This window comes from Orcinus orca, chromosome 6 (assembly GCF_937001465.1).
Source record: "Orcinus orca chromosome 6, mOrcOrc1.1, whole genome shotgun sequence".
Taxonomy (NCBI): domain Eukaryota; kingdom Metazoa; phylum Chordata; class Mammalia; order Artiodactyla; family Delphinidae; genus Orcinus; species Orcinus orca.
Genome location: NC_064564.1, coordinates 30,769,666 through 30,786,692, shown reverse-complemented (window position 1 = coordinate 30,786,692; position 17,027 = coordinate 30,769,666). Strand labels below are relative to the sequence as shown.

At 38.3% G+C, this 17,027-nt stretch overlaps 1 protein-coding gene across 8 annotated transcripts in view; it reads left to right on the top strand.

Moving 5' to 3' along the window:
• The window catches only part of IARS1 (isoleucyl-tRNA synthetase 1), a 107,212-nt gene that overhangs the window by 49,703 nt on the left and 40,482 nt on the right, over nt 1–17,027 (top strand). For 7 of the 8 annotated variants that reach the window (XM_004284125.4, XM_033413655.2, XM_049711473.1 and 4 more), the window contains exons 21-30: nt 855–946; nt 1,722–1,799; nt 2,717–2,838; nt 3,284–3,386; nt 3,634–3,717; nt 5,950–6,124; nt 8,634–8,746; nt 10,534–10,629; nt 11,458–11,634; nt 12,404–12,509. In XM_004284125.4, the coding sequence (XP_004284173.1) occupies nt 855–946; nt 1,722–1,799; nt 2,717–2,838; nt 3,284–3,386; nt 3,634–3,717; nt 5,950–6,124; nt 8,634–8,746; nt 10,534–10,629; nt 11,458–11,634; nt 12,404–12,509 (1,146 nt within the window). The other variant, XM_033413660.2, reaches the window with a different exon arrangement.

The following is a 17,027-nucleotide window of genomic DNA, read 5'->3' as shown; positions in this document are numbered from 1 at the left end:
TGAAGATAAGTCTGGGCCTCAAACAAAGTTGGCTAGATGACCTTAACTTCCTGCTTGCCCTCTGAGTTCCTCAGGGGAGCCTTCAAATTTTTCTGATTCTTCAAGGTTCTTCTCTCCTTCCAATACCTCCTTTAGCTTTCTTTCATTGACTATTTTAACCTTTAGAAACCCTGTTCTATTTTATGCACAGCCCCTGCCTGAGTTTCTCAGTGGCAGCACTGCTGACAGTTTGAGCTGGGTCATTCTCTGTGGTGGAGGCTGGCCTGTGCATTGTAGGTTGTTGAGCAGCATCCCTGGAGTCCACCCACCAGATGCCAAGAGTGCCCACCTCCCCAGTTTGACAACCAGCATGTCTCTCTAGACATTGTCAGTGTCTCCTGCAGAGCAAAATTGCTCTGGTTGAGAAGCCCTTATCTGTGCCCTGCCTCTTAGGATCTAATTAAAGCTTTTTGCTTTTTATGTGTCTGTCTTAGTTGAGGGCAAGGTAGCACAGTGGAAGAAGTCAGGCTTTTGTGGTACTACCACCTGATACAGTTCCAGATAAATGGTGCCTCATGGAGTCATCTGGCGGGCAGCCTCGGCCCCTCAGCCACGCATACGGGGTTTCCTGTTTTCTCACTGACACTGGGAGTTTGCATGTAGCTCACAGGGTGGTTTGTGCATGCCTCTAGACACCTTGACAGCTATATAGTACGTCCTCAGTTTTGATTGTTTCACTTTGGGACTTCTGCCTCCTTAACAGGTGTGACAGCCCTTGGATAGCAGGGGCTGCTTGCTCTTTCTTATACCCAGCCCTGTCCTAAGCACCCAAGATGCTTATGTGTTCTCACTGCCTGATTGGTTGTTACTTTTAGCTTACAGACTCTATACTGTGGTTCCTCGCCTAGTCAAGTTTGTGGATGTTCTGACTAATTGGTATGTCAGGATGAACCGTAGAAGATTAAAGGTAAGTGCAGGCTGCTGCTGGGAAGAGCAGAAAGTGTAGGAAGTATGAGAGTTGAGGAAAAATGAGAACAGCGAACAGCCAAAAGGAAAAAGAGCATTTTCAAATGCTCTGACTTTTTTAAGCTATCTTTTTCCTTTTAATTGCATATTAACTGTATTGGCATTTGTTGGTTGGGGAATGCATAAGTTTAGAAGACATCTTGCATATTTTCAAAGCACAATTATGGACATTCATATTAGAGGGAAAGTCTCAGGCCAAACAGGACTGTACTGAGCAGACCTCTTAAAATCTGAAATAAATTCATGCAGATATTTTGCAGATGTTTTTAGGTAGAGCTGTGATATTGAGAGGGACACCTCCTCACTTCTACCTCTAGAGGGACAGTTACTTATTGACAAGACTCGTCCTTAAGCCTGTTGGGGATATAGGGTGAGTGAAGCATGGATCCTGTCCCAGGACTTAAGCTGTACATAAGCAACAATGGTAGAAAACAAGGAGTGAGGGTTGCCCAGACCACTGTCCATCAGTACTGCCTTCAAATGTGTTAATGATAAAATCCCGTAACAAAACAATAATCTTGTTTTTGTTAAATTATATTACACATGTACATGTATGTGTGTATATGTACATATATTTAGAAGGACATACACTAAAATGTTTAAAGTAGTTATCTCTGGGTAACTTAATTATGGTTGAGTTTTCCCCTTTTTATTCTTTTTTTTCTTACAATGAACTATTGGTTTTAACAGTTTAATGTGTGTTTTTTATTCACTAGGGTGAAAATGGGATAGAGGATTGTGTTATGGCTCTGGAGACCTTGTTTAGTGTTCTGCTTTCTCTGTGCAGACTTATGGTAAGATGCCAGCCCTGTGGGCTGCTTGTGGTGCCCGGTTGCTGCACTGTCCTCCGTCTGTATCTATTCTGTATTTGTTCCACTAAAAATAGAAATAGAAGTGTTAAAATAACCTAAATTTCTAGTTTCTTTTCAGAAATCTCGTTAGCTTATGTATGTCAAATAACGGCTAAAAAACATTAGCTTTAAAAGCTGGATTCTTTCTTTTCACCCTTGGCAGTACATTTCAGGTCAAGGTCCTTGCATCTAGACTCAAGAGCAGCATACCTCATCTTAATGTAGATTCCTGTAATTGTCTGTGAGTAGTGGAGAAGTTCTTGAACTAATAGCTAACCAAACAAAAATATATTGCAAACAGTATTTTACTTGAGACATGTTCCTATCAATTGAAATAAATGACATACAAGTAAAAATTCCAGTTTTAATTTCCTGTATCTTATTTCTGCTATTCCAGTTTAATGTTATAAGGCTTCTATTTGTTTCCTAAACGTACATGGAATGAAAACCTGCTTTGTACCAGGTCCCCTGCCTGGTGTCTCATGTCTGACCTCATTCCCCTTCATCCTGTGAAGCAGGTGGTGTTTCCCCAGTTTACAGAGGCTTAGGGACATTCATTCCTCTGCATGTTGACTTGACTGGCATGTGGTCAGGGACTCCTGTTTTTATTATAGACATCCTCAAGAATGTTTTAGGCACTTCTGGCTGTTAGTCCTGCTGCTGTGTTTCATGAGTGTCTAGCTCGCCAAGTTCAAAATGACGTCATTTCTCTTTCATAGGGCATGTTTTGTAACCTTATGTTCATTTCTGTGCATATTCCCATATCATTTCTCTAAAATGTTTATGTAGTTGCTTCTCACCCTGAGATCAGTTAATGATGGCTACGTATGAATGACCCGATGTCTTCTGTCCTTACACAGGCCCCCTATACCCCTTTTCTTACTGAATTGATGTACCAGAATCTGAAGACACTGATTGACCCTGTTTCTGTCCAGGACAAGGACACATTCAGTATCCACTACCTCATGCTGCCCCATGTTCGGTAAGAATCAAATACACATAAGCCTCTCCTGGGCCAGGGGAAGGAGAGTTGCCAGAGATGCACTCAAGTGGGGCCCCCAGCTCCCTGCTCCAGCCCCTTCATGCCCTGCCTCCCCCCTGAGCTGCTCCTCAGGCTACAGAATGGATAGGAGGGATGCTTAGTGTGGAATCCCCAATAGAGCTATGGCAGGTAGGGGTGGGTAGGCCTGTTGGGATCGCTTTGGGGAGCTGCTAGGCACTAAGCAGCAGGCTCAAGCTTGCTGCCTGCTTCTCAGTGTGTGCCCCAAAGGCAGGCATGTGCTGTCCTTCCCAAGAGCCTCCCCGGAAAGCCTAGCTACACCATCACATCTCTAGCCTGACCCTGTTCCTCACTTAAGCATGCCTATTCTTTGGAATTTTCGCCTTTTGAATCTAATCTCTTTCAAATCCCTACCTCTACCAACCAGAGAGGAATTGATTGACAAGAAAACCGAGAGTGCAGTATCTAGAATGCAGTCTGTGATTGAACTCGGGCGAGTGATTCGAGACCGCAAAACTATTCCAATAAAGGTTTGAGATTTTATATCTGTTTTGCATTACACATACCTAGATAATTATGTTTTGGGGTATTTTCTTAATAAAAAGAGCTGCCAGCAATGGCGTAAATTTCTTTTCTGCAATAAGGGTGTGAATGACTTAGTACTAGTTATGCCTGCTTAGTCTGGAGTTTGAGATTCAGATAAAACATTTAACATTCATTTTTCTGCAGTTTAGAGGACTGGATGCTTATGAACTTTCCCTTCCATTTTCTTTCTAGTATCCTTTGAAAGAAATTGTAGTTATTCATCAGGATCCAGAAGCTCTTAATGAAATTAAGTCATTGGAGAAGTATATCATTGAGGTAAGACAGTTGATTTGTTTGATTTGGTCCAAACAAACTTCTTGCCTTGGGAAGATTATTTTGGTTAGTACTCTTTAGTCAACTACACTTTGAGTGTATCATTTGTCCTTTTCCTTTTTATATCAGTATATACATAAATTTAACCATCCATGGAATTTTACACTTTGCTTTTAGATTCATCATGACTTTTTACAATGTAATTGTAATTCTTTGACAGTGATTTTCAATGTCCATGAATTTTACACCTTTGTTGGATCATTTATCCTTTCATCCACTTCTCTTCCCCAAAGTACTTTTTGATAACTAACACCAAAAAAATCTTTGTTCCTTCAAATTATACAAGTATCAAGTAAACACACACTGGTTGTAAATAAGCACTAGCATCGAGTACAAAGCAAGTCTCCTCTTACCCTGGCCACTCCCTGGTGTCTCATCACCCACTTGTTCACTAGGTTATCTCCTGCTGGGTTGTTCCTAGCATTTTACATACGTGTACACACATTTGTACACACATATACACACATGCACACATCATTGGTTTTATTTGTGAATAGAGAGAATCATATATGTAGTTTTTAACTTATTTTTTTCACTTTATAATATTTCTTAAACAGCATCCCATGTTAAAACATAGAGATCTAATTTATTCTTTTTGTTCACTTCCTGACTGCATCATAATTTATTTAATTACTCATATTGTTGGAAATTTAGGTTTCTGATTACAGACAAAAGGGGTGTGTGTGTGTGTGTGTGTGTGTGTGTGTGTGTGTACACGTGCAAATATGTCACAGTATGGATGTTGGATAGGTTCCTAGAAGTGGAGTTTTGGGGTCAGAAGTTTAAACTGTCATGTCAGTTATCCTCCCAAAAAGCTTTTACCCTGTAATGTTTTAAAAAGAAATATATTTCAAATTTCATTTTTATTCCTTTCACAGGTAGTATTTAAATCTTTATGATAGAAAATAATTAATTTCTATTTTTGGTTTTGAATTGCTTGAGAATTCCAGACAAATATTAGAAACCAAGGAGTTTATAACTGTTTAGAAACTTAGAGTTTATAACTAAAGAGCTATAAATTCTATAATCAATGCTTAAGATATGGATAAAAATAGAATTATTTAAATAGAATATCTTAATCACTCTGAGAGCAAATAATATAATAATGTATAATAGCAAAACCAGAAATTTCCCTATAATTTGCTTCAGTTGACAGTTCCATGATATCTCAGTTTCATATTTCCTACTGTGCAGTCACCATTTCCTGCTACATTAGTAATCCTTAACTAACTAGTATGATGGAGACATGAAATGTTAAGATTTTTCCCAAAAATATTTATTTATTTATTTATTTGGCTGCATCAGGTCTTAGTTGTGGCACACGGGATCTTCAGTGTGGAGTGCAGGATCTTTTGTTGCAGTGTGTGGGCTCTTCGTTGTGGCACGCAGGCTTCTCTCTAGTTGTGGCACGCAGGCTTAGTTGCCCCGCAGCATGTGGGATCTTAGTTCCCCAACCAGGGATTAAACCCACATCCCCTGCATTGGAAGGCAGATTCTTAACCACTGGACCACCAGTGAAGTCCCGAAATGTTTTGATTAACTGATTCTTCTAGTTAATTGATAGTTATTTGTGGTACTTTGAAATTTCTTGAGCATAGGTCACCCTTAAACATGAAGTCCATATTTCTAAGGCTACAGTCCTTGTTAGTTGCGTTAGGCTCAACTTGATTGATCTGGACAGATTTTTTTCATACCATACAATTATTTATTAGTATTATTTATAGAGCTGTGCAGCCATCACCACAGTTTCGTAGCATTTTCATCATCCCAAAAAGAAACCCAGTATCCATTAGCATTCATGTACCATTTTCCCCTCAATATCCCACCATCCTCTGGCAAACACAAATCTATTTTCTGCCTCTGGATGTGCCCACTCTGGACATTTTCTATAAATGGAATCATACAATATGTGGTCTTGTGTGTCTGGCTTCTGTGACTTAGCACTAAGGATCAGTCATGTTATAGCATGTATGCGTGCTCCATTCCTTTATATTGCTAAATAATAGTCCATTATATGGATATACCACATTTTGTTTATTCATTCACAATTGATCAACATTTGGGTTATTTCCACTTTTTGGTTGTTGTGAATAATGTTGCTATGAATGTTTGTGTGCAAGTTTTTGTGGACATGTTTTCATTTCTTTTTTATTTCATCTTATCTACCAAATATAGGAATTGAATGTTAGAAAAGTTACATTATCTACAGATAAAAACAAGTATGGCATTCGCCTAAGGGCAGAACCAGATCACATGGTCCTGGGGAAGCGTCTGAAGGGAGCCTTCAAGATGGTGATGACATCCATCAAGCAGCTGAGCAGTGAGGAGCTAGAGCAGTTCCAGGAGAGTGGTTGGTATCTGTTTTATTGGGGCCACCGTTTGTGTCCTCAACCTGATGGGTGTCTCATACTTAGGCTCCTCTTTGATTTCTACTGTCACAGCCTTTTCTTAAATAAGAACTTTTTTTTTCTGTTCATAAAAATATTTATTATGAATAATTCTGATAATTTAGAAAAAAGTAAAACAAGTAAAGAGAATAAAAATGACCCATAACCGATCACCCATCCATTTAATGTAGATTGAGTGCCTACTGTCTGGTATTTGTTATGTTAGGTGCTGGGGTGCTATTAAAATTCTGATTTATATAATTACAGCTTTACAAAATGGAAATCACATAATTTTAAATTTCACATTTTTCATTCATATATTTTTACATTTTATGTTATTTTGTTTTTATATTTTTAGTCTGTATTTTCACTTTACATTATAAACATTTTTGTGTGTTATTAGTCTTTAAAATGCTGTTTCAGTAAGTGCTGAAAATATTTTCCTTCCTGTGGATACCGGATAGTGTCTTTTTTTTTTTTTTTTTTTGCGGTACGCGGGCCTCTCACTGCTGTGGCCTCTCCTGTTGCAGAGCACAGGCTCCGGACGCGCAGGCTCAGCGGCCATGGCTCACGGGCCTAGCTGCTCCACGGCATGTGGGATCTTCCCGGACCGGGGCACGAACCCGCGTCCCCTGCATTGGCAGGCGGACTCTCAACCACTGCGCCACCAGGGAAGCCCCGGATAGTGTCTTTAACCAGTCTCTTATTGTTGGTGCTTTAGGTTGTTTCCATTCTTCTAATAGTACAACTAATACTTCAGTGAATAATTCACATATAAGTGTTCTGTGGAATTGATTCCTTCTGGCTAGATTTCTAGATAGAAATTACTGAGTCAGAGGGGTGGACCTTAAGTTACCATTGAACTCTATAAATGCTAATGTGGGCCTAGAAAAATCTACCCTAGTGAGAGAGCAGAACCCCCTGAGATTCACCAGCCAGTGGTATAGAGTGTTATTGTTATTAGATGTTGCTTGTAGAGAAAAAGATGGTGACTTTTTAGAGGTGCCAGAATGAAAACTAGAAGATATTCAAAAGAAAAAAGTTATGTTTTAATTTTAGTTCAAAATTTAAAATTTAAAATACTTAAGTGTTTTTAGAGAAAGGGATTTAGCATTGAGGTTTGGGGCTTCTTGTGAAGGAGGACTGGGTCAGAACTTATTATAGTTTCTCTAAAATATCTAGAATACATATGTTGGTCTCAATTGAGCAAGACTGGAGTCATTCATTCAGCAAATATTTTTTAAGGCCCTTCTGTTTGGTTGGCACTGGGAACATAGAGTTAAATGAGGTAGACATTGTCCTTACCCTCATGGTGCTGGCAGACACTAAAGATTTATGGACATAATCATAGTTTTGATAAGTACACTGAAGGAAATCTTTAGGGAGCTTTTCCAGGTGCCCAGGAGTTCCCAGCTCTGCCATGATTAGAATCATATGTGGTCTAATTATGGCCACTTGACATCCTGTAGCAATCCTAGGGGCATGAGTTGTTTGATTGTTAGGGTTCCCTCTGAAGTTGAAAATCATAAGCATGGAAGTGTCATGAGGAAAGATTTAAAGATTCAGAAATCAGATGGGTAGTTATGGAAATTGGGGGAAATGTCCCTAAGATTCCCCGAATTTTTAGGTAAAATTTATAAAACATAAGAGGCTAGCAACTAAAAGTTGAGTCAGTACTAATTTAACTTGACAAAATTAAAGGATCAGCCTTCAAGTCACAAATCTTAAGTTGTTTCACCAGTTAGCCAAAATATTAAAAAGTCCTCAAACCTTATTTGAAACGGAAAGCCTACAGTTTCTAAGCTATAGTTTCTGAATGGACTGTTCTGCATTGATGGAAAGCAAAGTAGTTTTCAGAATGCAGTGACTTAAAGTGAAAATGACAGCCAGTTGCTGAAAGACCAAGAAGATCATTTGTGAGTTACCATAGTAGGCTTTCCTTATGATGGGAACTGCCATCCTTAGCTGTTTATACATTCTGCCTACCATGAATAGGCATGATGCTCAGAACTTCACACTGTCTACCTTTTTTCACCCTCACTGCACTCTGATAGGCAGATAATAGAACACCAGGGTCCTACAATCAATGAGTGGTGGGCCTAAGTCCAGTTTGACTCTACAGACTGTGCTTTCTTCATTATAGCATGCTTTCTCCATCATAAACATGGTTGCTCATGTTTATGGTGGAGATTCGTTGCCTTCTGGCACATGTCTTTGGACCTGGGAGCTTATATACAACAGTAGATATCAATGGTGATTTAAGTGTCCTCAAGATAGCATGGTGCAGTCTAAAGAAAGTTTGTCTCATTCTTGACCTCAACAATGACATGAGTCCAGAGGACATATCTCTTGAAGACTGTGTAGCTTGATTATATGAAGGTTTTATTAAAGAGTGGCAAAATATATTAGTAGCAGGGCAGCTTGAGGAGTGGGGTACTGATTGAGTAACAGTGGCAGTTGTTTCCCCAATAGGGACCATTGTTGTGGAAGGCCATGAATTGCATGAAGAAGATATCCGCCTCATGTACACCTTTGATCAGGCAACAGGTGGAACGACACAGTTTGAAGCACACTCAGATGCTCAGGTATTTTTCTGTTCCCTAGAATATTTCTTTACCAAAAGATAAGAACATAAGAGGAGAAAACATTTACCTATGCCTCTCCTGACAGTATTGGCAGCTTGTCTCAGGGTAAAATAAACCAGTTATTTATTTTAGATTGGCCTTATTAAACTCCTCTATTATAACTTCTTGACATATGCATTTCTTTAATGAATACATAAATTGATATCTTGTGACTTTATGCATGCAGTTGTCCTAAGTGTTGGGTCATACAAAAATGAGTAAGATGTAATCCCACCCTTCAAGGAATGAGTCTGTCATGGAGATAGAAAAGTAAGTCAATTCTTATTACTGTACTTGATAAGTTATCTAGTAGAAATAAGTGCTCCTATTTGAAGTCTGGGGTAGCAGTGGGGGTGGTTAGAGAGCACCCCTTGAAGAGGATGTACAAGCAGTTTTGCATTCTGGGGTCTGTCTTTTTTTGTTGTAATGGATCACAGCATCTCTCTTCACTCTTGACCAGACTTCTCCAGGCAGATAGGTTGTAAGGTCTCCATTGTGAGAGTGAGGGACCTGCTGGAGTCCCTCTGTGCTTAATATGCCACATACAGGGGAAGATGCCTCGTATGAGGCAAGCCAACCTCCTCCAGCCTTTATACAGGGTTTGTTTGTTTGGTTGGTTTTTTTGGCATGCCATGTGGCTTACGGGATCTTAATTCCCCGACCAGGGATTGAACCCAGATCCCCAGGAGTGAAAGCACCGAGTCCTAACCACTGGACCACCAGGGGATTCCCATACACAGAGTCTTAAATATGATGTAGACAGAACTCCATGTGGGCAGACAGTGGTAAGGAGCCAAAGGTGAGGAAACTAGGAAAGAAGGAATTGGGGCCAGGGAAAGAGATTTGTAAACAGTGAGGGGGTGCAGCCCTTTCTGACTACAGCCAAATGAGAGAGTCCTGAAGTTGTCTATACTTAAGGAGGTGTTGTCTGTGATGCTTCTGAGTTTCTTGACATGATTTGTGTATTGTGGGCCATGGTTGCCCTGCCATGACACATTATCCATTTCCAGTTTGCCTCCTGTGCCTTCATGAAGTGGAGCAAGTTTGTTAACTTCTCTCATTGAGTGTCCTCAAAAACGTAAATGGGGATGATGCCTAACTTATACGTATGTTCCCCTCTATAATAGAAGTGACAGTCATTATTATCACATCATCATTGACAGCCTTTATGACCAATGAGATAAAAAAGTAGTTAAAGTTGACAAGAAGGTGGCAATTTAAGCTAAACCATATAAAAAAGTATGGTGGCCCATTGTAGAAATTGTGTCTTGAATCACACCAACAAACCAAAGAATAGAGTCATGGTTAAAGAAAACAACAGAGATGGCGGCTTTGAGATCTTCAGTCCACTTGTTTGTGGTGGATGCCTTGTGAAAAGTCGTGCTGCTGTAAGAGCTTCATGATTGGTGATTTTATTTATTAGAAGAGTTGATATTATTCATTAGATAGACAAAAAGTAGAGTTACATGAGAGACTCTCTTGAAAGTCGGTCTCAGGAAATCTCCTGTGAGCAGCACCCTACAGAAGAAAAATGAGAAGTCTCACCTTTCTTCAGAGATGAAGGAATAGCTGTTTACAAAGGAGGACCCAAACATAAAGAAACCACGTTAATTTTGTCTTTGGCTCAGGTGTGTGACTAAATAGTGCTGCATTATAGACTTCTGAGAATTTAAACACCATTTTGCTGAGTTTGAAAGAACTGTTTTTCTATATTTGATTGTCATGGTGTACACCGTTCATTCCTACAGGCTTTGGTTCTCTTAGACGTCACCCCTGACCAGTCAATGGTGGATGAAGGAGTGGCTCGGGAAGTCATCAATCGTATCCAGAAACTTCGAAAAAAGGTCAGCTTGTCAGATTAAGAACAAGCTACTGTTTTGGAGTTTTGTTTTGGTTTTTTTGTTTGGTATTTGTTTTGGTTTTGGGGGAGGAGAGGAGAGGCAAGTAATATAAACCATAGTAATTCATTAATGATGATTAGTCACTGATCTGTGGTCCATTCAGATTGTACTGTTAGGAGAGGTAGGCCACTTCCTTTCTCTCCTGTTCACTCCCAAGCTGGATGTGGCTCTTTTGTTTCTCTGATCAGAAGCTTTCAGCTAACATGTGCTCCTTGTCCTTCTTTTTCAGTTCTTTACGGCTTCCACAAAACCATCTTCTGGATAGATAGTCCTCCTGACTGGCACATAAGGTTGTCAGAGCTGACAGCAAATGTCTCTGAGGAAGAGCAGAGATGCAGTCAGTGTGGAAGGACTCCTAGCTCAGGGAGAGATTGTTGGATCTGGACAGAGTGAGGTGGTTCTTCCTCATTCAGAAGTTGGGAGCCAGGACAGGTGCACAGAACATTTGCCTGCCCCTACTGGGTGAGAGAGCCAGGGAGCTTCTGTCCCAAGGAGGGTTCCCACAAGTCCTCCTCCTCTGGCCAGGTTTCTGAGACCTGTAGTTCAGGGTCTGAGGTGGCCACTCCAGCAGATAATGGGGTACTTGTAACGTCTGTCTCAGTTCAGAGCTTTATGAGTTGTTACTTGATCACTCCTTTTTTCAGAGAATTGGTCAGGATACTGTACCCTTCCATAATGATTCAGTGTGGGATCATCAGCCCTGTTTAACAGCGCCTTACATTTTAATTGACAGATGTGCTTCCCTTTTAAATTTTCTCTATGTGCTTTCAGTGCAATCTGGTTCCAACTGATGAAATAACAGTTTATTATAAAGCAAAATCTGAAGGAAAGTATCTGAATAATGTTATCAAAAGCCACACAGAGTTCATATTTGCCACCATAAAGTCTCCTTTAAAACCATATCCAGTTCCTACATCAGATGAAATCCTTATTCAAGAAAAAATGCAGGTGAGTTCTGAGTTCTGTTGAACATTAAGAGATTTAGGATTAGATTTTATGTTAAGTTTATGTAGTTATATCTTGATGTTCTGTCCCCCGGTAGCAATTAGTATAGTACTCAGTCCTGAAGTATTGCTCTGGGGAATAGTGAGTAGAGTCCAGAAGAGAAAAAAGGGAAATTAGAGCCGTTCTCTTTGGGAAGGTAACTAGGATATACATAAGAATTGCCAGGTTAGATGACTGTATGGTGCTGTTTTATCTAAAACTATAGAAGTCAGTATTGTGGATTCTGGTGCTTACTGTTAAACATAAAGAGCAATTGACTTGAAAAGCAGTTTACTTTTATGGTAGTAGGTTATACATAAAAATATAATTTCATTTCCTGTTCAAACATTTTAGATGTAACTCTGAAAATCTGACCAAGACGTGAAAGGTATTTGTCAATAATTCAGAAGTATGTCTGATAAAAATTCTTTTCTATATCAGTTAGTCATTTATTCAGTCATATGTTCCTTGTCTTTTTCTACTTTGTATGGGAGAAATGGAATAGAAAAGCAGGACCTGAATGTGACTGTCTTTTCAGTGGCACAAGTTACAAGATGGTTTCATTTTCTATTTTGCATGTTTTCTAAGGAACAAGGAAAAAAGAGGGGAAAAATTGTAGCTCTTCACTGTTTTAGTGTTGAGATTGAATATGCTCTCAGAGTTGTATAGAGCTCTTATTTGACACTATGGTCAGATGCTACAGGTAGCCGCTCACATATTCTCATGTGCTTAGTTAAAAGGGTCAGACCTGGAAATTACACTCACCAGAGGATCTTCCATGCCTGGCCCTGCTTGTGCATATGTCAATCTTAACATTTGTACAGATGGCAGTGAACAAGGTAAGAGTGACCTCCATTGTTTGTATTTTATTTTTTAATTAAGCCTATGAATGTTTTTAAGGCTATTACAAGAGAATTGGTAAAATTGGATAACCTTTTTCTTTCTAATTGTCATCAAAATGAATCCACAAGAGTAAGTGATTGAACTAGCACTTCTAGAAAGATGGAGTAGACATACTTTTCCCTATTCCTCCCACAAAGTACAGCTAAACACCCCAGACATGATATATAAAAACAAGCATAAGAAGACTCTTAATGGTAGAGGGAAGAAGGCAGACCAACTAGGGATCTTGGGAACAAGTAAGAAAACAGTGGAGAGTTCCCTGGTTTTTCTTTTTGCTTCATGTATCCCAGGCTTGGAGCTGAAGAAGCTGGCAATCTGGAAATGCCAATGGGCACGGACGTAAATACCCCAACAAAATCCTGCTCTCTGCAGGTGGGACCAGGAGAGTGGCAACCAAGCAAGACAAAAAAACTTCCAGACAGTAACTGCTCTACTCCACCCAAACAAGACAGAGGAAACTAGGCTCTACTACCATTCACACCAGCCAGAGCCAAGTGGGGAGCCTAGACCTTTCCCAGGCTGAGGACCCTCAAGCCCTCACTGCCATGGTGGTATCAGAGAAGACCAAGCAGTGAGCTGGGACTTTCATCCTACCTGGGTGATAACGAGCTCTTTTGCCCAGTAGTGTCATTGTAGACCACGTGGAGAGCCTAAACTTCTATCCCCATCAGGCAATAACAAGACATCCCTTCCCCTTACCACTACCCAGCAGTAGTGAGGCCACATATCCCTCCACCCTGTCAAGATGTCAGTGAAGGCACATGGGGAGCAGTAAGGAGGCATTCCTACTCTTTGTGGCCAGGGGAGGTATTAGTGGAGGTCTAGAGGAGAACAGGAACTCCTTTCTTGCATCACCTTACCCCTCACCACCACCCCACCACCCCCGCCCCAGAAGTAACAAGGAGTCCTGACCTCAGTGTCAATGCAAGCTAAATAGGGAACCCGGACTTCTCTCACTAATCAGAGATGAAGCAGTATTCCCTTTCCCTCGCCAGTGTAATGTCAAACAAAGTCAACTAAAATAGAGGATGTAAATAAGAACCAGAGTCTCATAATGCCTAACATGTCCAGGTTTTAATTGAAAATTACTCATTATACCAAGAACTGGGAGATCTTAAACTGAATGAAAAAAGTCAATCAGTACATAGGAACACCAAGATGACAGAAACGTTGACATTATCTGACAGAATGTAAAGCAGGCTTAACAAAAATGCTTCACAGAGCAATTACAAACACAATAGAAACAAGTGAAAAATAGCCTCAGTAAACAAGTAAAAGATACAAAGAATAGAATTAAAATATTAGAACTGGTAAATACAATAATTAAAATACAGAAACTCAGTGGATGGGCTCAACAACAGAATAGAAGAGATAGGAAAGAATCCATAAACAGGAAGAAATAACAATAGAAATTACCCATTCTGAATAACAGAGTTAAAAACAAAAAAGCTTAAAAAACTGAACAGAGCCTGAAGGATCTGTGGGATAATAACAAAAGTTTAATGTTCTTGGCACTGCATTCTGGAAGGAAGAGAAGATAGGACAGGACTGAAAAAGTGTTCAAAGAAATAATGTCTGAAAACTTCCTAAATTTGGCAAAACACAAAAACCTACAGATTCAAGAAGCTAAGAAAACACCATACAGGATAAATCCAAAAGAATTCACATCAGACATAACATAGTAAAACTTCTGAAAACTTAAGGCCAAGAAAACATCTTGAAAGCAGTGACAGATGTTGCAATACCTAACTTCTAGGGGAAAAACAATTTGAATCATACTGGATTTCTCATCAGAAATCAGTAGAGGTCAGAAGATGAAAGGACAACATTTCTCAAGTGCTAAAAGATGAGTATTGTCAACCCACAATTTTATATCAAGCAAAAATATCTTTCAAGGTAAAGGGATAATCAAGACATTATCAAATGACGGAAAACTAAAAGAATTTGTTACTAGCAAGACTTACTAAAAGAATAGCTAGAGGAAATTCTTAAAACAGAAAATGATAAAAGAGGAAATCTAGGGACATCAGAACAGAGGGGAAAAAAATTGAAAGAGTCAAAATATAGATAAATTCAACAGACTTTTCTTCTTGAATTTTTAAAATTTATGTTTGATGGTTGCAACAAAAACGAAAACCTCTAAATGCATATGCAAGGAATATTCAAGATAGTTATAAATAGGGAAGAGCAAAGGGATGTAAAGGGAGTTAAGATTTCTACACTTATCTCAGACTGGTAAAATGTCAACACCAGTGGTTATGTATATATAGTGTACCACCTAATGCAACCACTATAAAAGCCTACACTAAAAGATACATACAAAAACACTAAACAAATAAAAATGGAATTCTGGAATATGTTCAAGTATCCTACAGGAAGCATGGAAAAAGAATGTAGAACAAATACAAAGCAGAAAATAAAATGGAAGGCTTAAACTTAACATTAGTAATTACGCTAAATGTAAATGGTGTAAATACATCAATTAATAGAGATTGGCAGAGTGATAAAAACACATTATCCAGCCTTTTGCTGTGTACAAGAAAGTCCTTAAATATAACAAAATAGGTAGGTTGAGAGTAAAAGGCTAAAGTAGGATATACCATGCAAGCATTATTCAAAGAGAGCAGGGTGTCTATGTTCATTTCAGTGAGTACACTTTATAGCAAAGAAAATTACCAATGATACTAAATAATGATATAATGTCAACCCAAAGGAAAATATAATGATCCTAAATGTATATGTACCTAACAACAGAGCTGCTTAAATACATAAAACAAAAACTGTTAGACCTTGAACGAGAACAAAAAAATCCGTAATTATAGTTTGAGAGAACAGTTAGGCAGAAAATCAGAATCTAATCAGTATTTATGGAACACCCCACCTAACAGCAGCAGACTACACATACTATTCAAGTTCCCATTTACCAAGGTATATAGTTCCCATTTACCAAGGTATATTATAGCCTAGGCCATAAAATAAACCTCATCACATTAAAGAGTTGAAATCATATAGAGTATGTTCTCTGACCACAGTGGAATCAAACTATAAATCAATAACAGAAAGGTAAAAGCAAAATCTCAGCACATTTGAAAGCTGAAAAACGTACTTCTGAATAATCCATGATCAGAGAAAAAGTGTTAAGGAAAAACAAATGCGTAAAACTCAATGAAAAGGAAAATACAGTATCAAAATATGTGGATTACAGCTAATTTGTACCTCTGAAGACTAACATTAGAAAAGAAGAAAGTTTCGATCAATAATCTAAGTTCCAACCTCAAGAATCTAAAAAAGAAAGTAAGCAGAAAGAAGGAAAGTAAAAATAAGAACAGAAATCAAAGCAATTGAAAATAGAGCAATAAAGATAATAAAACAAAAAATGTGGTTCTTTGAAAAAATTAATAAAATCAATAAACCTCTAGTGAGACTGACATAGAACCAAAGAAAACACTAATTACCAATATCAAGAATAAAATAGTAAAAGTTTACTGTACATCAAAAAAAGAAAAAAGAATAAAATAGGACATGAATACAGACTGCAGAAATCAAAAAGTAAGTAAATACTGTGAATAACTCTCTACACATAAATTTGACAACTTGGATGAAATGAACCAGTTTCTCAAAAAGCACAAACTGCCTCAACTCACTCATATGAAATAGATAATTTCAGTAGCCCTATAGCTATTAAGGAGATTGAACTCATAATTTAAAAACTCCCTAGAAACTTTGATTGTAAATTTGATTTTCTAGTTGAGTTTAATGCCATCACTGATGGTGTTGCACAATACAGATGTCCATCAAAAAGGGACATAGACATATTCATAATGTCGGTTCCTCATACCAGTTAAAAGTAATGAAATGTATCTCTATGTATAAATTTTTCTATATTTAAAAAACATTTTCAATGAAAAAAGCAAGTTTCACAATTAAATATACAATAGCGAGCATTCATGTAAATTTTAAAAATACATCATCACACATTGTTTATGAACATATAGAATTACGAAATACGAGAACATGGACTTGAAAAACAAAGTTCATAATAAGTCTTGGGAAAGGGAGGAAGGGAAACTGAGGAAAAAAGTAAAAGAGATGGCAATTTTTAAAAAGTAATGAAACTCTCAAGAAATCTCCAGATCCAAATGGTTTTGCTAGAGAATTCAACCAGACTTTAAAAGAATAAACACCAGTTCTACACAGGTCTTCCAGAAAATAGAAAACGAAGGAACACTCCCTAACTCACTTTATTCCATAATAAAGTATTGACACCAAAACCAGATACAAACAATACCAAAAAAAAGAAAACTACAAATATCTCTCATGCATATAAATGTACAATTCTTAACAAAAAAATCATGAAATTGAATATAGCAGTATATACAAAGAATTATGTATCATGACAGGTGAGGTTTATTCCAAGGTTACAAGGCTGGTTCAGTATTCAAAAACCAATCAGT